This window comes from Crassostrea angulata, chromosome 5 (assembly GCF_025612915.1).
Source record: "Crassostrea angulata isolate pt1a10 chromosome 5, ASM2561291v2, whole genome shotgun sequence".
NCBI classification, from domain to species: domain Eukaryota; kingdom Metazoa; phylum Mollusca; class Bivalvia; order Ostreida; family Ostreidae; genus Magallana; species Magallana angulata.
In genome coordinates this window covers 4,409,551-4,433,934 of record NC_069115.1, presented here as the reverse complement: position 1 = coordinate 4,433,934, position 24,384 = coordinate 4,409,551, and the positions used below count along the sequence as shown (strand labels likewise).

The 24,384-nt window shown below is 35.1% G+C and overlaps 1 protein-coding gene and 1 pseudogene across 7 annotated transcripts; one reads left to right on the top strand and one right to left on the bottom strand.

The window, feature by feature from the left end:
• Positions 1-534: 534 nt before the first annotated feature.
• Positions 535-8,483, top strand: LOC128183084 (uncharacterized; annotated as a pseudogene).
• Positions 8,484-11,098: 2,615 nt separating this feature from the next.
• Positions 11,099-23,730, bottom strand: LOC128183078 (uncharacterized). Of its 7 annotated transcripts, XR_008243535.1 has the most exons (7): positions 22,805-23,730; positions 20,436-20,611; positions 15,519-15,753; positions 15,045-15,158; positions 13,171-14,177; positions 13,080-13,140; positions 11,099-13,049 (listed from the first exon to the last, which is right to left on the bottom strand). XR_008243535.1 is itself a non-coding variant. In XM_052851934.1 (5 exons), exons 1-5 carry the CDS (start codon positions 23,484-23,486, stop codon positions 13,246-13,248), a joined length of 2,139 nt encoding a protein of 712 aa, XP_052707894.1. In that variant the 5' UTR covers positions 23,487-23,730; the 3' UTR covers positions 11,099-13,245. The 7 variants fall into 7 exon arrangements, 1 of the variants encoding a protein (XP_052707894.1); XR_008243533.1 differs by having other exon boundaries at positions 13,080-14,177; XR_008243531.1 differs by having other exon boundaries at positions 11,099-13,079; positions 13,111-14,177.
• Positions 23,731-24,384: the final 654 nt, after the last annotated feature.

Genomic DNA, 24,384 nt, shown 5'->3' with positions numbered 1-24,384 from the left:
CTTACCTCACTGTATGACGATAACACAAGATTCGCCTACATATGCATTTTAATTTTTCTCGTTTCGTTAAACCGAAACTTTTATTATTCAAACCTACAAATAAGCTTTTGTGAACTATGTTTTTGCGGTAACAAGAAACTTAATTTTTGACGAGGCTTAAGCTAAATTATAGTAAGATTTTATTTTTAGAACGGTGCTTACATTAGTACTTTTTGAAATACATGGACAATTAAAAAATATTATTTACAAAGTTGCTTCGCAGTCACGGACCGGAAGTACATTGCATTTTTAAGAGGGTTTGAGTGGATACAAATGTTCAGAGACAAAGTGGTTATGACCGCAAAATAGCAGATGTCGTTCATTTTTATCATAAAGTTTAAATTTCATGAAGATTTAATCCAGCTCTTGGGTCTTTCCGATGAGCAAAAATATCAAGCTCTGGAAATAAAAACTAGAAGTCGCAATCGCAAAGTACTTTTGTTTGACAAAAATCTAAACATTCAAATGATTCACTTCCAACTCTCCACATGCAACTTCCGGTGTGTCATTTTGAATGACCACCACTGAAGCGTAACCGGAAACCCAGGGTCGATCCGATTGCTCACTCATAATCAACACAACTGAATCGACGAGCACTGTAAGTATATTCCCTAATTTTATTTCAAACGTTCTGACTATCCGTACTTTCCTGTACTATTCAGACTTTCCTATCATTCTAGTTTTAACCCATTGATACAATGTTTTCAGATTCTGATATTTTGGTATCCTAACAATACTGCTTATTGTGTTCTGGACTGAAGGATACGGTAACACTGAGCCGTATACAGTCTTATGAAATACGCACACGTATATTATTATTATACAAATGTAAATAAAATTTTGGACATTTTAAAATTATGACAGCGGTCTGATTTCAAACAACTAATACGTACGTCTTTCATGGGCTTTTTTCTATACATCATGCAAGTTTTTAATGAAATGTTTTTTTTAAATAGTGAAAAAGAAAATTCTGTCATATGATTATAGAATGTGTTTATGATGATAAAATCAAATTTTAAAAAAACCATATTTGTCGTTATGAATGGAATCAAGCTGTGTAAAGAATATAAATATAATTCATCATTGGTTTAATTTTTATTCAATGTTATAATATAATCTTTATATTTTGCAATCAGTTTAACACTATGTCAACTGTACAGTTATATATTATTGTTTTTTTTTAGAAAAGAATTATACGAATCAATAAATAGTACTTGTAACTTCAGTATCTCTTAATTTCAATGCCAGTTTGGATTTTTGAGTATCAGCTCTATAATACAATTTATACTTATTTCTCTAGTATGTTTTTTTAAATATGTATACACAAAATGCGATAATATTTACCGAAATGGGTTTTAAACTTTGTTACACATACTGTTTTTTTTTTCTTTTTGCTTGTTTGGGACAGACGATTAAGCGTAAAATAAAACAACAAAAATTGGTAAATATTGTATATATTATATGAATGGAAATAAAGAATAACCCCTGCATGTCCTTAACATCGACATAAAATTTTAATTGATTGGATAAAAGGAAATGAAAACACATTAAAACTCACGGAACTTATAGGGGCAAAGTCTGGGCGAACACGTCATAATTACTGCTATTCGAAGTCTGTAGCACCGGTAAGTGTCTAGCTCTTGTGCAGGAACTGTAGTATATATATATATATATATATATATTATTACCATTATATATATATATACACACTCAACGATCTGAACTGTCATTGGAGGACTAGATCATTGATAGGTGTCTGTTGTAACAGGGACTGAATGTACTCGAGTGGAACATCTAGGACATGGTGCTATCAACTCTTTCTCCAGCTCAGTACTCCCTTGAGTATTTCATTCAGCAATTCAATCAGTTCTGTGATATTTTTGTTGTGTCGTGTCATTTAATTAATTACATGTAGTGCTTCATTACAGAAATACGTTTAGAAAATTATCTGCCAACTCTTTCCACAACATAGTATTTCTTTCAGTATAAGATTAATTTTATTTAGTACGTGAATCAACTATGAGACTCTCTGACTAGTTCCTGTGCTTAATTACGGGAAATGTTGCATTATCATTTAAAAACTATTTTTGTTTAAATAAAAGAGTTTATTTGGAATAGAGGGTGCATTCTATTTCTCTCATCCGATTACTTGAATGGTATAACACCCTTAAACCAGTATGCATGGTATGTTACTATCACTGTAACTAGTGAATGGGCGATAGTGTTCCACTAGAGTGGTACATGCACTATACTAGTAATTGACGTTAGTTTTCTGTGTCATACAGTTTGGATTTGGCGCTACAAACGTTTCTATTTTAAATGTTTTTAAGTAAATAGATTTATATTGAGTACATTAAACTTTCAAATTAAGCTGTTTATGAAATTAAAGGAAAAGTTTGTTTATTTTTTATGACATGAAGAAAAATTCCTATTGAATACCGTGTGCGTTAGTTTGTTTAAAAATCTAATTCAAAAGAGTTCACCAAAGAATCCTATAGACAGTTTATCAAACAGCGTAAGATATTGAACTTTAGATATGCCCCTATAATGATAATCAAAGAATTAGTTTACCGAATTTACTTCGTTTGATGAATATTACCACTGATTTATTTATGGCAAATAAACCTTTTTCTTTGTTGCAGGGTACATAATGGGGGACCGGTGGTTTATTATGATTCTTCTTCTTGGTATGACGACAATATGCTTATCTCAGACAGGGGATAATGTCTGTACACGCCTCGTGGGGTGAATATCTTAGAGCAAACTCAAATTATCGTCATCATCATCATTAAGTTCTTCATCAATTTGTTCATCAAAATCTTCATCATCATTAAATTCTTCATCATCGGCAAATTCGTAATCATCATCATGTCTACATATTCCTCTTCTTCAACATGTATCATCATCATAATCGACATCTTCCTCTCTTCTTCTTCTTTTTCATGGTTTTTGGGAGTTGATTTTAATCAACTCTCCTATGCAGTTACTCAGACAAATCGAAAGTGAAACAGTGTTTGGACCTCAGCACAAATCATCGCTGCTGACAAGACTTAGTTCTTGAAAATAATTGATAAATTCGGTGTAATGTATGCTAAAGCATTAAATTGTTTTTCAAGGAAACTTATTTATAAATACCTTGAAAATAGTCAGATTTTAAATGGTACGAACAATTTAGATATTTTTTGTACTCGTATGTATTCCTACGCCAGAGTTCAATATAGTCTCGTTCAACTCGACGCTCGGCTGTCTCCGTAAATCTCCGACAAGCAGAGAGTCTCTCTTGCTTGTCGGAGATTTACGGTGTCAGCCGAGCGTTTGGTTGAACGAGACTAGAGTTCAATATTGCTTGGATCCATACAATTTTCGAAAAATATTTCTATTACAGATACATAGTTTGATTGAATTAATTTTTTATCTTTAAATATTATTTAACATGATTCATATGCATGGGGTTTCTCGACATTCTTGTCGAGAAAGTCCAAAAATTCATATTATAAAAATGTGCGTAATTCAAATACAAATTAGAAACTACATGTACTTGTCATGCAAAATAACATATTATTGATCTTAAAATAAATAAACATCGACAAAATCAACTCCCGTCAGTTCTTCAGTACATTGATTGTCTTTATTTTTAACAACTGTTAAACCATGAATTAAAATCAACTTTGCTGCTATCTTAAACACATTGATTATTGAAAATAATCTGGGTTTGATTTCTTCAAAAGTATCGTGCTCTTTTTTCAGACACAAGGTCACCTACCTAACAACAAAAATAATATCAGAAAGAAAATGTTCCTCTCCCGGTGTTTGCAAAACGTAAGTATACTGAAGAATTATGAAAGACGCATCGTCAATACAACAGCGTATGAAGCATAATCATAAAACTGTTTAAAATATTTTGTTTATCGGTTCTTCTTGGTAAAAGGGTTACAATAATTTTAGAAGAAGGGAAAAACACCAAGCAATCAAAGCCCTCTTCAGAGGATAATGTATTTTCATGTTTATACAAACAACGCATTTTATTTGATTATTACCAAATTTATTGAAGTTCACATGATTTTCTAGTACAAGGTGGTAGCAAGTAAGATATCTTTATTACCGATCAGTAAGTTAAATAGAAGGAAGAGCCAGACTTCCAAATATGGAAGTTACTGTAGTATTGAAAGTTTGGCGTCAGACAGTGAAGTGAAAGTAATCGGTTACTTAGTACTAGTACTTTTGGTTGAACATGCGTCCAATGCGAAGTTGAATGCAGATTTTGGTCAAACATATTATACATCTGCATGCATAAAACATATTGCAGGAAACCACCATTGGTTATGATACCTGGCCCATTTTGTTTTGTTCCAGTGTGTATTCTCTGAAGAAGGTGATTAAGATCCGCCTCCAGTACTCCATACAGAGGTACTGCTGTCCGGGGTTCCAGCTGGAGGACGATGTCTGTGTAGCAGGTATAGGTCAAGCAAAGGTCAACCTAATTCCTAATGCTTTAAGATAGCTCATTTCCAACATCTCAGCCGACGGCTGCGTTATATATGCGATGGGTTTTTTTTCCTGCAATTTATGTCATTAGTCTGTATGAAATGCTTAAAAATATCTAAATTCAAAGGAGAGAGAAACAAACGTTTATTGATTTTACGTGTATTTTTAAAAAAAAAACAATAACATTATATCCCATCAACGGGTTGGATAGCAGGCATTGCCTATATAAATCCTTTCCGACAAGGTCAAAGTCATATATACAAGATTTTGTGTCGTACAATATTGACAATAATATAATATATATTATTTCATATACTTTATATGTATATTTTAAATATTTTAATGCATTACATTATATCCCATCAACGGGCTGGATAGCAGGCATTGCCTTTATAAATCCTTTCCGACATACAAGGTCAAAGTCATATATACAAGATTTTGTGTCGTACAATATTGACAATAATATAATATATATTATTTCATATACTTTATATGTATATTTTAAATATTTTAAATAAATGACCAGAAATTACAAGGGGTATGATAATATTGTACTTATTATGATATTATAATAAGGTATTCATTTTACGTGTATAAACCTTTTAAAATCGTTACACCATTATCATTTGGTCTTTTTATAGTATTTATAAAGACGAATATGAAACATGACACCAAACCTTGTTTTTTGTTCTTTTTTTTCAAGATGATACAGGATTCTCTGTATAAAAAATAACTGTCTATTTTACCCACATTTCAGTCACAACGGTAACTTCTACAATTGAGCCCCCTTCTACAACTCCTGGGGACGTGGTAGGGCCGATAGAGGGCGCTCTGGAGGAGGGTGATGTCGCCGGCGTGCTGTCAGACGGCGCCCTCATAGGAGTGGTGCTGGCGGTGCTAGCTGTCATGGCCGCCGCATTGGTAGCCGTCATGTTAGGGATCCGCAGAAATAAGTAAGAAATCTCGGTGTTAACTATACAGTCACATTGCATGGGCATATAAAGTGCAATGAGAGTGGGGAATAGAACAAATTTATAGCTACAATTGTATATGTGATTAAACGATTCTTATATGGTTGGTTCCATCCCTATTTTTTACCAGGTAGGGTAATTATATGTGATTTATCACTATAAAATATAATAACGTTTGTCGGCATTGCAGAAATGTGTTGCATATAGATGACAAACATTTTCTTCTGTCGACCCAACGAACATTCTTTTGCTTGCATATAAATTTACAACTTAATTTAAAGCTGACGAAATGGGGTGAAAAAATGCATTGCCGATTTATATGTCACTCCTGTACATAGATCCATTGAAAAGTCTACTAAAAGTAGGCTACTAGATTTTTATTTTTTTTCCACTGGATCCATATATAAAAAGCATGCATAGACATATTAAATAAATGTTATTTAAGTATCTGGTAGAAGGGTATTGAAACTGATTTAAAACAACAATTTGTTTCCGCAAAAATAACGGGAATTACAATTAAGATTGGGTATTAAAACGGCATGCCACTCTACACGAACACAATTATTTATACAGCAACCGCTCACCCTATAGTAGTTAGAGTTATCTCTCGTTTGTTTGGTGACTTCTTTGACGAAGAAAGACAATTCCTATGACATTAGTAACGTTCATAATATTGTCTTGATATCTTATATAAGGCTGGCAAATCTGTAAGATAATATACATGCAATACATGTAAAACAGTATAATTATAATCAAAAACGTTGTTTAAAAACTTCCAATATCGAACGGATTTGCTCATTATTTAGAATGTAATTTCTATATACTGGAATGCAGTGTACATGTACATGTGGGTATCTACTGTATATGATTAAATTAAAACTTTTCTTAAACTAATGACCGTTGGTATCATTGTAATCATTGTAATCATTGCAAACTTTTGTATTGTGTTAAGAAATGACAGGAAAGAGCGATCTCTTTTTAACAACTTTTGATATCAACATCCTGGTAATAAAATTTGATTAACTTTTTTTGTTTTACAACAGGAGCAGGGACAAGGAGGCCATAATACAGCGCGAGGTTTACCGCGGTCAGTCCATCAACGAGCCCAATATAGACCCCGACATGCCGACAGGGGGCGCCTTCCATAACGATCTCTACTACCTCGAGAACAAGGCCGCTAAAGGTACTGTGTATTCTAATGTTAAACATTAACTGACTTACAAAGATAATCATGAATTGCATAAAACCTAAATGTTATACATTAAGTGATCAAATTGAAATAAGTTATATCAAATGGAGAAATAAATGCGATTCCCATAGCTGCATTTCCTTTCACGTTCAAATTGACTGATATTGCGCACAAGTACATGTACATGTAGCTATATATAACTTTTTTTTAATAAAAAGGGCGCGTCAGCACAACTTTAACCATTTAACCATTGTTGCTGTATTTAGTACAAACCTTTTACCAAACCCTTATTCTTTTTAGGTGAATCTTTCCAACCTGACATGTACGACCAGCTCCATTTATACGGAAACGAGGCTGACGAGGCGTCCCACGACTACGAATCGCCCGTCAGAGCCCACACGGTAGGTGGCGCCCCGACAGCGCTGTACAGCAAGGCGAAACAGACTTACCCGAGCACGAAGTCCGAGGGCCATCTAGCTGCGATGTATCAGAACAAGAGCGACGTTTCGAACAAAGTGCGAGTGTTCGAACGGCTGGCGTCCCAAGAGCAGACCCCCGGGGAGGGGATGGTGTTACTCAGACGTGCGTTATTGACCAGAGTTCTATCTCTGTATGGATGCCCTCATTTCTTGTATCAAGACGTGACGTGGTGATCAACTGTACTTTTCAAAAGACTACTGAATATTGTCAATGAAACAGGTTAAAGTACTACTTTAGTGTACCTATATTGAAATTCGTGCTTCTTTGTTAGTCTTTGGTTAACTTATCAGGGTGGGGTACGTAGAGTTTCGTACTCTGCGTGCATTTTACCATGCGCTCTCTACTTTCAAGAGTGACGTTCGACAACTCTGCATAGGATATTGACACTGCATTCTGAGCTATATGGTTGTCAGTCTGCGGCAGTGAACAGGTTACACCTTAATGCTTACTCTGTTTTGAGGCACTTACTTACAACAGTGCTTTTCTTAATCTGCAGACAATGCGTACTTTTTGTTCCAAACTACTTAGTTTTATGAACCATGCTTGTTTATATATCAAAAATTGATCTATTATTGCGCTTTATGATGTCATATAGCGAACTGCGATGATTGCGTTTTATGAGGTCAAAACGATTACCGGTAGTTATACCCCCTAGAGAGGAAGTCTTAGAGTTTTCATCGATTCGTAAGGCCAAGGTCAAAATTGTACATGTATGACTGTAATGGGACGGTTGCTGAATCATTGTATTGATCGAGAAATAATTCCTAATAATTACTGTTCTTGTATTACGTTTCGGTGATTTGTTGAAATAAACATATCAAATTTTGTCCCACCAAGCGAGGTATACCTCGCCATTGTTTTTTTTATAAATAAATGTAGTTTATTTATGTCTGTTGAAATCATAGCCAAACATAATGAGGGAGGCTGTATTTTTTTGAATGACAAAGATAATAAATAATATATAAAGATTTTTTTAAGTATAAAAAAAATCAAGTGTTATATTTACTCGCATGTGAGGTCAAGTGTAAGTCAACAAAAATATACTACTAGACAATTGTTGGATGTACAGCATATACACATTATAAGATTTCTGGATTGATGAATATCAGCAATCATGAAGTTCGGAGTTTTTTATAAACGGTTTCTTTTTTACTGTTAGAATATAAGATATGCGATTCAGGGGAAAATTATCATAATTCTATGCTATATATTTATGTGTTCTTGATGCACATTTTACTACACTTAACTGCATGTGTTGGACGTTTAATACCACAATACGGTTCTAATAATAAATCTCACTCGGGATACACGAGCGACTGACTTCATATAATAAGATTATTCCCTCCACTATAACCACTATAATTCTTACAAATTATTTTGTTATAGTTTAGGGAATAATTGTACTATAAAAAGATGATAATTTATATCACCAGGCGCCTGTGTCCAGATGGACCGCTGTTATAGATCATTCAGTAGAGCGTTTTGTCCATTGTGCGTGTGTGTATGTGGGGGGTGTCGCATGGGGCAGGCCATTACTGACTTAAGGCATCAAGTCAAAAATAATCCCAGTAACGGTCATTACTTCGAAACAAAGTGGAACATTTTCTAAATCCGGCGTCGAACACAACGACATGGAGTCAGGAATTCAGTGGCATTACTAACATAATTCTTACATCGGACAGTGGCAGTATTGCCAAGACGTCTGTGTACGGTTGTTTGTTTTACGTCCTCTTGAGATAATATGTTTCGATTTGAAGAACAGATACCAGTAAAAGGCTAAATGAATTACATAATCTCGCAGAGAGGTTTTCTCCATTTAGGTCTAGTTCAAGATTTCTGGATTTAACGATTCACCCCAAAGATCAACTTTATATTCCAATTTAAGGCGCTTTCCAAAGGAAAAATTGCTGTGTCGGAGTATGTCCTTTCCCCCATACTCTATTTTGTCACGTCCGAGGAACGAACCCATGGTCTTTCACAAAGGGCGAGATTTCTAACCGACAGGACCATCGTATAGCCCAACCAGTATAGCAGACGTAATCTAGTCTAAGTGTACGCTAGTAAATCGTCCGGATGAATAAGACAAATTATGTACAATCGCACCTTATCGGACCTTACCGACACTTCTCGGTTATATTTCCAAGTCTGCAGGAAAGGTCCGAGAGGTAGCGACTGGATTGAACAATGTCGGTCCAGTGAGTCGCTCCATGCCCCTCTCTTAAAATTAAAAACAAACAATATTTCACACTTTAGATGTCTTTTAATAAACGATAAATACTTATAAAACAACGAGACGATATTTACAAAAAGCAAGAAAAAACGTCATAACAAAACACGTGACAATATAAAAATCAACCTCAAAGGTCGCAATCACGTGATGTAACATGTCGATTTGGCCTGTAAAAAGTAAGATAGGCACCTAAGCTCAGGTTACGCTGTGATTATAAGGATATACACGTTACAGCTATAATTCTCAATGAGACATTTCAAGGCCTAACACTGATATCGTCAACAGTGATATCTTAACATCATAAAACAGTAATATTTAAAACACCGTCAAAAACAGATATATCACAATAAAAACGACAGAACATCAGACTGCATTACTTAACATCAGACTGCATTACTTAACATCAGACTGCATTACTTAACATCAGACTGCATTACTTAACATCAGTCTGCATTACTTAACATCAGACTGCATTACTTAACATCAGACTGCATTACTTAACATCAGACTGCATTACTTAACATCAGACTGCATTACTTAACATCAGTCTGCATTACTTAACATCAGACTGCATTACTTAACATCAGACTGCATTACTTAACATCAGTCTGCATTACTTAACATCAGACTGCATTACTTAACATCAGTCTGCATTACTTAACATCAGACTGCATTACTTAACATCAGACTGCATTACTTAACATCAGACTGCATTACTTAACATCAGACTGCATTACTTAACATCAGACTGCATTACTTAACATCAAACTGCATTACTTAACATCAGACTGCATTACTTAACATCAAACTTCATTACTTAACATTAGTTCTTAAAATTTTCCAATTTCTTTATTAACAAAAACTGGAGATGGTTTCAAAACTAGAGCTCTACTACGACCAAAAATCTAATTTACCACCTCAGATTTGCTTCACACAGCATGAACTTAAATTAACAATCTTTTGGCTCTATTCCAATGAAAAGTCCATCTTTAAATAATTATATCAATCTAAATTACTAATAAAGCTTAATACGTGATGTTGCGTGACATTTCGTTAAAGTCAAAGATAAAAGAATGAAGTTTCTCAGAGGTAAGATGCGCTATATCTCAATCGTTACTGTGACATCCGAGGAAACCAGATTGGCCTTACACAACACATCCGAGGAAACCCAATTGAATACCAATAGTACGTGTACTTAATTCTTTGGTGAACATTTGTAAAACTTTGGCTGTGAATGGAATACATACCAATAACCCCGTGAAAAACATCCCAACCTTTGGTGCGTTACTAAACCTATTTTCATACTAAATTATCGTATTATCTTTGGTCCATACTGAAATGGGAATGAACTTATTACCTGTGCAAAAACAAAAAAAAACATATTTACATGAAGTCTCGTTTACAGCCAAGTGCTTTTTGGCAGATGGAAATTTATTGTCAGACTGAAACTGGAAACGAAGATGCCCATTTTGGGGTGTCACTGAAGACAATATACGCAGATCTGGGGGTGGGGTGTTAGGGGTGTGGACCCCCTCCTGAAAATTCAAATTACGAAATTAACACAGTAAGATACCCAAAAACAGGCCCGGACCTCCATGAAAAACAAAATTATCCTTAAACCCTCCCCCACCCCCACTGAATTTTTTTTGATCCGCCAATTGAAAACCAATTTCATTTATCTGAAAACCTAATAAAGAAAACCAATACATGACAGTCATTTTACTAGTAACAGTATTACCAGTTATTTTACATGTTCATAACTCAAAGGGAAGTTAAAAATATTCATCATATTCTTTCTCAACTCCTCTAAACATCTGTCAATGCATACAAAATATCATATCTTTAGCCGACAAAAACATGAAATAAAACAAATTTTAGTACATACATGTTACTCCAATCATGTTCCTAGATGGATTTGCTTTAATACTTATCAATTCAGCAAAATTAGTTTTCTGAATTATCTTACATTTAACTGACTATAGATCTTTTAACAGGTTGAGACCAATTGCCCAAAAAGGATTTTGATATAATAGCTGGATGGGGATATAATATCCAAAATGGGATGTATATTTACAGTGCAAACAATGGGATATCAAAGAATATTAGTAATTTTTGTCATAAATCTGCACAAACATACATTAAATACAACGACTTTTGGTAAACAGGTTTTTCTGAAACTCTTTAGATTGATCCCTAAGAAATTTTGGATATACTACACGTACCTGATAGATCTCCCAACCTGTAGAGTTACCTGTACCTGCTTATCAAAAGCTGGTTAATTTTATGTACTTTAATGCAGATTTACAATATTTTTTGCAAAATCATTTTTTTTATTTTTTGCACTGTAATTTAATTTCCAACTTTGGACATTATATCCTATTTGGATGAATGGCCCCAACCTGTTTGAGTCCCCTTCCTTTTTTGCGATTATAGTGAACACATTTTCACCGGATTTGTTAGGTATGCATACTTATTAACAAATACCACAGTTACAACAAGAAAATCAAGAACATCTGTGAATTATTTACATAAACAAGATGTATGGAATGTCATATAAAGTTGTTAATCTGTTGATCAAGCAAATAAGTGGTTATGTTTTCATCAGTTGTATATACGTATATAATGTCCTATAATGCATGACACATTTAAATTTAATATAAAAACCAATATTGATATCAAAAATTGAAATAAATTACCAAAAATTTAGAAAACAGTTTCAAAAGACTTTAATTTTAAAAATCTTCAAAAGATTGGTTTGATGTTTTTTTTAAATTAGCTATAAATGTTAAAAAAAGGCTAAAACAATTTTTTTTCACTATGGTTTGTAACAAGTGTATATTCTGTACATTGGACTTAAATCAGTTTATCTTAAATCATCAATATGCTTATCAGCAAATCATTTAATTCAAAAACAGTTATCATCAATTCACATAATCTGTGATGCATGACCAGTTACCAGTCATGCATGACATCACTGGCCTTGGTCCACTCATGGCTGAACTTTGCTCAGACGTCACGCATGACATGCAAAGCCTGGTCCGGCCAATCCTGACCTTTATTCAATGACCCCTATCACAGCCTGCAACAACCATGTCAGACACATTTCTCTTTTTTACACGGAAATACCAATCTTATAACATAACTATGTTGTTGTGTTTCAAACTGGATGCAAGTACACAAGTAGACATCTTTACTAAGGTTATAAAAAATACAAAAAAAATTGTTACATAAAACATGTTACACTTCATAACAATTATGGTAATATTATTTATAATAATACTTTCTAACAAATCATTTTTTTATATCATTACAAATCGTTTATCTGATGTTGGATCTGAACCGTGGATGCACAAGCATAGACTCCAGCAGCTCTCAAAATATCGGAGTGCGTGAGCAGGGCCACATCTGATCCAAACCAGGGCAACAATAACGCTACAGCGTAACTCTTACATAACTACACTAACAAAAAACAATAACAATTTGGAATAGGTTCCTATGTACACCAGTCCCTTAACAGACACGTTTGGCACCACTTCTTCTGAGAGACAACACATAAACAGCACTAATACTTTGATTTCTACGCTTCCATCAATGTTGTTTCACCGGCTAAGAGAGCTTATAATCACAGCTGCTGCTTCTTTCTACTGCACATGACCTACAAACATTTCATTCTACTGCACATGACCTACAAACATTTTCATTCTACTGCACATGACCTACAAACATTTCTTTCTACTGCACATGACCTACAAACATTTCTTTCTACTGCACATGACCTACTAATACTTCTGACCACTTGAAGCAACCTTTAGAAACATGACCTTGAGGTTCTGTCTCCTGGAGGTCGGTCATCACTTGTTGGATGCCTGTCCACCCTCCCTGCCTTCCTCTGTACTACGCAGCACCGAGGAGGCCATACTGTTAGCGAACGTAATGAGAGGACTGCTGTGACTGCGATGGACTGGTCCAAACGGCATGTTTCTGGTGCGTGGGATGCGGTCGTACAGCGGGGAGTGACTGATCATTGGGACGTTGTAAATGGATGTAGGCTTAAACTCAGAGGTATGCTGGAACTTGGGAATTAGGTCGTTCTTCAGCAATGGTGGAATGGTGCTCAAGGCTGGCTGTTTTCTCGGTGGAATCTCGTACTCCTCTCGTGGAATTCCCGCATTCAGGTCCGTTAGGCTTCTCTTTTTGACCGGTTTGTGTTTATCCTGCAGCAACTTTGAGGACACCTCTGGTTTCTCTGTTGCGGACGAAGGCTGCTGAGTTGCCAATTTCATGGTGCTGCTTTTGTTACTGAGAACAGACAACACAGCCACATCTTTTTCATGCTGGGAGTAGAAAATCCTGGACTTAAGAGGTTCTGGAATGACCGAGGGAGCATCCTTGCTGTGTACAAGGACCTGCACATTGTCCATCACCCCAGACAACAAGATGGAACTCTCGTCAGGCACTGTGATCTTCAAGGGAGCAATGGCATCGGAGGAGCAGTGTGTGTGGTTCACACTCTCAAACTCCACCTGTTTGACCGCCACCCCTAGGTCCCCCGCCCTGTCCTCCAACATCCTCTCCCTGCTGTCCTGATGGACAAACCGAGACAGGGGATCTATGTTTTTGTGGACCACCGGGGCTGGGGACCCAGACTTGTTTTTGGGGGGTGGGGTGGGGGAGTATTCCCTCATCTTGTCCCCATTCATCAGTCCTAGGTCTATCTTTGGTTTGATGTCCCCCCTAGCCTCACCATTGGATTGATCCACGGGACTGCACATTACCACTAGGCCTAGAAAGATATAATGTAAACAAATGTAATGTAGTGTAAATATAATGTAATGAAAGGTAATGAAACACTATTAACAGTAGACCTACAGAGATAATACATCACACAAAGTAACTTTTCACCAAATATTTACGTCCTATTATCAACACAAAAAAATTATCGCTGAATTGTTTAATCTTTCACGCATAAAATAATAAAGAAATATAAAATTTCATTAATATAAGAGTAAGTACGAAATAAAAACATGAATTTCAGAATAATCATAGTTATCAAATTAATAAAAATATAATTTTTCTGTTGACAGTCAAGCTTTAAATGCATTATGTTTATATTACACTGGTATATAACCTATGTGTCAATAAATAGCCTTGAATAACTATATATAACTACTTGTATAATTGTATATACATTGTACATATTTATTTATTTACTCAACATCAATATAATAATTCCAATTGATTATAAATACATGTGCATCATTTATTGTCTACACTGTCATCAATAAATTGTATCACAATAAATGAGGAGAGGCTGGTGACACCAACAAGAGACCAATCACAATTCTCCCAGAGACTTTGTCAACCAATCACAATTCTCCCAGAGACTTTGTCAACCAATCACAATTCTCACAGAGCCTTTAATTGTCAACCAATCACAATTCTCACAGAACTTTTGTCAACCAATCATTATTTTTCCAGAGCCTGTGACAACCAATCATTATTCTCACAGAACCTGTAACAACCAATCAGAATTCTCTCAGAACCTGTGACAACCAATCATAATTCTCACAACAAATCATTATTCTCACAGAGCCCATGACAACCAACCATAATTCTCACAAAACCTGTGACAACCAATCACAATTCTTACCTCCACCATCGTACTCTACGCGGAATGTCTTCAGCCACTCCACAAAGGTACGAATGTCCTTGACCTCCAAACTGTGAACCACATCAAGGACTTTCATTTTGGCCTGACGCAATCCTAGTTGACACCAAAAAAACCCCAAAATATACAGCTAATTGTGCCACATACGTTTCACATATGTTTAATGTATGTGGCACATTTTGCTGTATAGATACTTGAAGACATATTTTTCTAATTTTTAGAAACTTTATGCAACAATTTCCTTACATTTTATTGTATGTACAGTAAAACAAGGACTGTTATAGCAAACTCACTTAAAACAAATTGACTCTTACCTTGCTTTACTGACATATTTGATTTCATATCAACTAATCTTATCAAGCATAAATTACATGCATAACTATCAAATGAAATTGTGTTTTACTGCAGTAATTAAAAATATATGCACATTAAAAAAAGAAAAAAACAGAATCTCACCATCTTTGGGGTCGTCAAGGTCATCTGGGTGGTTGTCCTTGACATCAGAGCACACTGACCCCTCTCCGATCCCGGAGTCAGTGCGGGAAACCTGTCTGCGCTGGTGGAGGAGTGGGGAGTTCCTCCCAGCCTCAATCTGGGCCTTCCTGACTGCCTCCAGACAGATGTTCTCAATGACCGGAATGTAAGAACTCTTGATAGCATGGTTTGTGTAGTTCTCAAACAGCCCTGACATCTGTGGTAAAGTCGGAAATTACCTCATAAATTCACATTCTAACAGCCCTAGTATATATCTGTGGTAAAGTCGGAAATTACCTAAAAAATTCACATTCTTACAGCCCTAGTATAATTCTGTGGAAATTATCTTTAAAAAATCACAATCTATCAGCCTCGACATCTGAGCGAAAGTCATATATTATCTTTAAAATCATAATCTAACAGCCTTGATATATATCTATGGAAAAGTAAGAAACTATTTAAAAAATTACAATCTAACAGCCCCGACATCTGTGGAAAAGTCAGAAATCATCTTTAAAAAAATCAACAAATCTATAAATTTTAAACAATTCGTAAGAATTAATCTTACAACCTTAATACACCTTTACACCATTCACAACCATGTAATTCTAAACTTTAAGTACTTCGTTAATACTTACATGTATATCGCATAAAAGTCAGATGAAATCTAAAGCAAGCGATTACTTAGACCAGTCAATTACATAATCACAACAAATTTCAAATACCAATATACTTCCATGTTCACAACAACTTTTAATTAAAAATATTTTTTAGAAATGTTCTCAGGTGTATCTAGCTTTCCCGATTTAAAACAGAAACATGATGAGCCATCACATGCCACTGAGTACCAATAGATTTCTATTTTTTCTGCCAGAAGTGCCCAATCTTCAATACCTGTCATACTTCTGATAAAATTCAATAATACTACTGTGAACAATCCCATAACTTCACAGAAAGCTCTAAAGTGAATTGATTACATCTACTCTACCAGTATGTAATTAATCAATTTCATTCACAGCTAGATGCAGCACAAAATTCCTAGCTTAGGTTACAGTGTATCGAATGAAACATTCCTTATGGTAAAATAGATGTACTAACAGTAGTTGGCAAAGACCAAATCATTGAATATATTTACCTATTTATTTACCTATATATTTACCAGTCTAAGAATATCAACGCATGTATAACATAATAGAGTTAAGCTATGGAGGGGGGGGGGGGGGGGGGGGGTGGGGGGGGGGGGGTGGAAGGGGTCATTTTATATAATCTTCTTACAAATTTGTAAAAACCATCAAAAGTTCATATCTAATATCAGGGTTATCTCTAAAAATTGAAGTAGAGGGAAGAAATATAAAAACAGAATGGGGGTCTGGGGGTCTTGCTTATAGCTACATTGTGTTGAAATGCAATAATAGGCGGGTAATTAAGGCATTATGGGCGGGGGAATTCCCCGCCTCCCGGGTCTTAGAGACAACCCTGAATATGGAGGGATCCAAGGGTCCTGTAAACTTCAGTTAACACAGCCCAACCCCATCTAGATTTGGGCATGTCTAATAATATTTGAATTTCAAAAATTGTCAGTACAGAGGTAAAGTTATGTCTGCATGGTACTTATGGAAATTAAATTGGAATGGTGTATGTAAAATTATGACTCTGCAATAGAGGATCAGAGTCTTATTAATGCTTGTCATTTTGTCTCTCAATTTAAATTTGCCTGTATACAAGTACAATAATTGTGTGTTTTAAACCCAGAGTCTACACTTTTATCTGGTCAAATGAAGGTCAGAGGTCAAGGACAATGGTAGAGGTCGAATTCTATTAACTTCCATACTAATGGAATGACTGCCTATGAATGAGACAGTATTTCACAGTTACCATGCATCTTAAAATGTTTTCCAAATCGCTGACAAACTTGTTAAAAATGTAAAAAGCTTTTAAAAGTTTATTGGAATATTTCTTAATTGTTTCATCAGCAATTGCATGTGGTTATTTCTGTAGGGTTTAAGTGAAAGTTTTTATTTCCTGTCATCTTCAAATTTTAACCCCACAGGGACATCTTTTAATTTGTACATATGTAATTACCTACAAGTTGGTTATTTCCTCATCATTCACTCCATGCGTGAGCCTTACTCTTAGTCTTTCAAGCACTTTAGATTGATTTTGAGGAAATATCCTTAAGCTCTATCACTGTAACACAGTACTATATTGGGAGTCAGTGGGTTTCAATGAATTGAACACTGAAATCCTGACTAAAGATTTAGTCAATTAAGGAAATGATTCAAAATATATACTTGTTATAAGTATTACTGTTAATTTTATGAAAAAATTGGTGTCATTATCTAGTATTATATTTCTTTTTAGGTTTCTCCACCCTTGATGTTTTCATGGTTTAATCCATGTAATTGATTTTTAAATGTAAAGATCTTAAATATGTAAACAATCAAACTTAACTACAATATTGATATGTTGCTTACATATTTTTAATGCTGTTGGAGCTAACACAGGCACACAATTAGACTGAACGAGCAATCATAGCATCAATTGCTCCCCAATCGAACATCACACAAATTCTTTTATAAAGCATTTTTACAGAAATTAATCATAATTCTTTATTTCATGTATTTACCACTTTAAGGCCATTTGAACTTGACAGTAGGATTGTTATCACATTTACAGTGTATTTTGATATAATTGTTTAAGTAAACCATGAAAAAACAATTAAGCAACAAAAAATGTAAATTAATTACTGTAAATTCCTAATTAAACGTGAGGAATTAATATCTGCGTAAAATCGTGAGAAGCAAATATCGTGGATTTTAAAACCTCGCTTTTATTTATCGGGCAGATGCAAGCTATTTAACATTGTGATAAAAAATTCTCTGTTTGCGATGTTTTGTTTCCATGATTTGATGCAAACCTGTTGAATTGCGGAATTAAGTACTCGCACAAAATAAGGAATCTACAGTAGTATTTAAAAAGAAAAAGTAAGTAAGCTCACATACAAGTTCCCTTAATACTTGACAATGATACACATGATGAATGACAAGACTAAAATTTTTTTTTTCATTTTCTACTTTACATGCTTTAATAAGATATATACATGTATATTGAAAATGTTGATCTTTTATCATCTATAGAATATAAATAAATGCCCTTTACATATGCTTCATGTGAAATTTTATTATATGCTATTGACATCATATCCTTCCACAAACAAGTCTTAGAAATTAGAATTTTGAAATTTTAAATGCTCCTTTAAGCTATTATACAAGATTATGAACTTGTACAAAGCCACAAACTTTTCCTTAGGTAAAACCATTTGTAAATATCTACAGTGGCATACACGTAATTATATCCACAATTTTCCCCGATGACAATATGCAGGTATATGCATGAAGGTATGGTATTTAATGATATTTTGCAATGTTTAAACTAACATCTTAAATCCATATATTTCATTGGTAGACAACTCATTTTAGCCTGTGGCTGTTTTCTTAGTTACATTTAAATGTCTGAATGGGTACAAAGGAAAATTCAGCTCCAGCACAGGTCCTAATATAGAAATGATCGATGGGTAACTCAACACAAAGTTAAATAACACACTAGGAAGCCCCTAGTCCTGTCAATAGAGACCTTTTTTCTAGTGTAGATATGTAATACATTTCCCCTTTAGATTATTGAGTTATTCAGGGCTTTCTTAAGACATAAATTACTCTTGAAGTTTTTCAGATTACATCAATGTTCATTGCATGATTTTTTTATCATGTCCACAATACACTTTACCAAATGTTGCCCATTACAATACACATGATGTATAATTATTGCCCATTACACAATGTAGCATTGCCCATTACATGATTTATGTCCATTACACACTATTATCACATATACCATTGCCCATTACAGAATTTAGCATTGCTCATTACACATTGCCCATTACACAATTTAGCAGTGTCCATCACACAATTTAGCATCATGTCCATCACACAATGCATCATGTCCAATACACATGTAGTATGCCATATACACAGTATAGTCTGACACACAATGAAATGAGGATCTAGACTTAGTTATATTTCTTACTTTCATATGCTCATTTTTATTTTGTAATTAAATACAGGGTGTTCTTTGATTTGTCCGTTCTGTGTAACTCATTACCCAACTTAAAGCTGACACGCTTTCTGATAAAACTTATTAAATAATGTAACCAAAGTTATTGGGAGATACGAAGCATCACTGTGCAAAAACAGACAATTGTATGGGACTAATGAACTACATATGTAGGATGAAATCACTGGATGTAAATGACATGTAAGATATTGGTATACATGTAGATAGCTGTGTGAAAGAGGATAGGATCAGAAATACAAAATCAAATTCCACATATGTTATGCTTCTTTTGTAAATTCATTCATTTCGCCATCTACACTACTATATTACTAACCAAAGCTTTCAATCAAATATCTGGGTAACAAAAGGTGGTACAAGAGCATTCAGTGTACTGAAGAACTTATCATACACATGTCACTAAACAAACCATTGATGAGATTCATCACTCGCCATGCTAAAAATCTCAAGATGTAAACCCAGGAAATGGCCCTCTTAGCTGTCACAGTTGTAGTTAAGTTTCAATTTACAAACAAAGTTTTCACCCCGAAAAATGTTTTGTTTAAACAAAGAAACCCATTGGCCAAACTCATAATATTATCAATTATGGATACACATGCATATAATATATGTGTACCGGTACATAGAATGCTTAATTTAAAACCATTTTTACATACAGAGAAAATGATGACCTCCAATCATATAATACATATGTAATAATGGTATGATAACCTATCCACTGTGTCCTTGACATTCAATTTTAACCTAGTAGATACTTTGACTTTGACCTACCTGACAGGTACGGGTCATGATTTTACTGATGGTGCTGTTTCCGAGGGGCGTGTTGTCGTACCAGACATAGTCCGCCGAGACAAAGTTCCGCTTGGGTCGCTGCCAGAACGCCTCGGTCATTGGATGGAGATGAGACAGGTACTGAAGGAAAGAGGCCACTGGGCACTTAGGGTCACCTGGTGAAGGTACCAACAGAACACAGTTAACAAGTAACTACCCGTATAGAGCCTATCGATTCCTCTCTTCAAAAACTGAAAGTTTTAGCACAAAGCTAAGATTAGTTTTTAATTCATTTAACGAGGCCGAGTACAGAACGAGTACGCACGCTTTCGCGCAGCGTTTCATTTGTATTGTGACGTCATATTTTTGCTTTGTTGACGCCATGGCGTAATAGTTTCAACTGCAGATATTCAGCAAAATTTGTTGAAAATAGCTCGATTGATGCGTAAAATTGATATTACATTGTGGAATAAACATAAATGTCTCGAAGTATAAGCTATATTTGGGCTAGGTTCGAAATGTGAAGAGGGTTCAGCAAGCCTAGCCCTCTGTCACGTTTTCTTTACCCGCCTAAATATAGCTTAATTTCTATATTTCAAGACAGTATTAAACCATGTATTTTATATCAATGACCCTTAATATGCGATGTTATATATTTATTTATTACTTAAATGTGTCTGAATGTTTTAATAATACTATAAAGATCATCATTTCTGTCTTTGTCAAATAAAAAATAGCCATTATCTGGCAAACTGGGAAATTGGGCATACAAAAAATAACTTTGATAAGACCCCTGGATCAAACGAGGAGGTAAAAGGTTTTTTTTATTTGACCATTTGATGTCTTTAAGCAATAACTTTAATATGTAGAACAGAAAAAGAAATCCCTAGGGCAGAAATTTAAAAAAATGTAAAAAACGTGCAAAATTGATACATTTCAGGCAAAATCCCATAGGGTCCCATGTTAAAGATTAACAAACTTTGAGATGGCCCCTTGAGCAAACGGTGTGGTAAATGTCAGATTTTTTTTCCTTATAATAATAATTATATCAGTAGAAATTCATGTAAAAAATTTCATTAAAAAATCTAGGGCAGAAAAAATTAGACCCGGCCTCGTTAAATTGGCATTGTATCACTGGCAGTCTCAGTGAAACTACATGTAACTCTTCATTGAATGAATGGCATTGGTATCAATTTGTCCCCCCCCCCCCCAAAAAAAAATAATAATTAGAACCTGAAATTTATATCTAATGACTTTCTTCCAAAAGTTATCAGAACCCTTGAAAAGGTGGGGGGGGGGGGGGGAGGTTGGGTTACTGTCAATGTGTGGTAAATAAAAAATATGGTGCAAGTCTTGAATGTACTTTTAATATTTTTATATTTCCTACTATGTTCCATCATACAATAATATACAATCATGTCAATTCATGATGTCAATATAAGAACTGCACTCGTACTAAACTCTCAAAACATGTTTAAAGAGGGGATCAAAGGAAACACTTTTCAGAAAGTGAAATACTTCATTTGAAACAAATACACAAAGTAGAACTTACCTCTGCCCAAGTGTACAAAAGAGCATATCATCACGAGTAGTAATAACTGACTATAAGTCATTAACCAAGTCAATGACAGTACAATATATATATATATATATAGAGAGAGAGAGAGAGAGAGAGAGAGAGAGAGAGAGAGAGAGAGAGACAGAGAGAGAGAGAGAGAGAGAGAGAGAGAGAGAGAATGACCTTTGCAACTTTTTTCTGTACACACACTACTGATACTAGACCCTATAAAAGTGCCTTTAAACAGGATTTCTCGCTAGTCATATGACAATAGTGTTGTAAAATTTAACAGCAACAAAACTCAACGGTTCGCCTATGTTACCATCAAGTGGTCTTCATGAATATTAATAACGATCGCCACATTTCATAACAATGAATGAACTTTGACTGCCAATTTTTATGAAATGCTTGGATTAATATGGGATCTCTTATCGTTTGTGATGGTGTACAGTCAAACTTTGTTATCCCGAACAAAATGCAACTGTTTATTAAAAAAACCTTCAAGATATCTGAGCATTCAAGATCTCGAAAAATAAAATACTTAAAAAATAAGTGGTTGGGACTTACAGATCCACTGTATTGAAGATAATACTGGCATGCGACCAGTTCTTGCCGAGTACCATTTCTCGCCAGTACATTGTGACGTCATTTTATCAATTTTACACAAACTTATAGATGAGAAATGTACTGTTCTGGCGAGAAATGGTACTTGGCGAGAACTGGTCGCACGCCAGTGTCCAAGATATCGAAGTTCAACTGTACATAGTATATGATTTTATCCAACGAGTTGTAAATAAAGTCAAATTTATACCTGGTCGCTCATACATGCGTTCGCCGATCTGATTTCCATGAATGACCGAGTCATTTTCACTCAGGCCCCCAATAAGTTCTTTGAAACTAAATTTGGAATTGTACTTTAACCAAACGTATCTTCTTCCCTCCATGTCTGTAGCCACCTCAAAATCAGATTTCGACATCACTCTCAGAAAATCTTTTCCACGATTGCAAATGTACAAATTGACATCGAAAAACACTTTGTTCTGCAGCGTATCTGGTTGGTCCAGTTCTAATGCAGGTCCCATGTACAATTTCTTCAGGTCTTCGAATTCTATTCGGAGCCTGTGACATCGCCTAGGTACCTGTTTTACTGTCACATCAAATACACTATTAGCGAGCTCGAAGTCTCTATCTTTCACAATGTCAATTCTATGGTGCTTCATGAAATACTTGTGCAGCCCTGTCCTGATATACTTCAGGGACGACGGGAAAGGCTCCACGTCTTGCGATTTAACCGCGGTGTAGAAATCTTTCAAGTATTCTGCTATTTGTATGGGCGGCATCAACCTAAGGCTCTGCAGGTTGTGGCCTTTCGCTTCCACGTATTCCTTGAAGTAGTTAATTCCAGTGCGAATGACAACTTCAGGCTCTTCCTCGTTTCCATTCCCCTCATCCTCAGCTTCGAACTTGGAGTTAATTAGGTCAGAATTCATCATGATAACACTGTTTATACGCACCTGTACGATTCAGTTTTCCATCTTGTTTCTGTTTTCCGTGTGACGTCACACGAGCATGCTGTCAACTTCCGCTAACAGGTCATTCACGATAACTGCGACGAATTTTATCTCGGGAATTGTTCCTTCTTAGAGCAGCACAATTGATGGACAATTATGTAGTATTAATGTGATGATATTATTATTCCGTCTGCAGACGACATATGGTGCTTTGTGGTTTAATTCTCTGAAAGTAGCAACCTGTATACCCCCAACTATAAAAATGGAATGAACCTCAATAAGTTTTTGCAACATCCGGTGACCGAGTCATTCTCCCAACTAAAGGAATGACGTCAGGCGATCTGTTTGCCTTGCGTAATGGCCTACATTTGTTCTACTGCGAAAGAAAAATTTGTCGGTACAGAATTTTAAATCTCGTTCACACTGTTTTATTATCCTGATATATCAGACATAAATATTTACAAAGACACAACGTTTTCAATGTATACGTTGAGGTAACATGTACTCATGTGAGATAACAGCATGACGTGCATTGTACATTGTACATGCACATGTAGGCCTACATGCAGTGCTTGCACATCTAAAGGACATTTCATTCTTGAATGCAAAGCAACCAGTTTTTTAATCTTTCAAGAGTATGAAATTGATTTCTTTCTGTTTGGTCATTATTAAGTACGCTGCATGACATCGCGAAACAAGACCCACTTTCGAAATCACATGTTAAACGTCACATCGAAAGGAAGACAACTCTTAAAAATATCTAACCCCCCCCCCCCCAATAACGTTACACATGTAGAGGCACGGCCTGACGTTATAATAATTATTTTTTACGTAATATTACTTTCAGTGTAATAGGCACTATGCATATATTTTTTCCCTA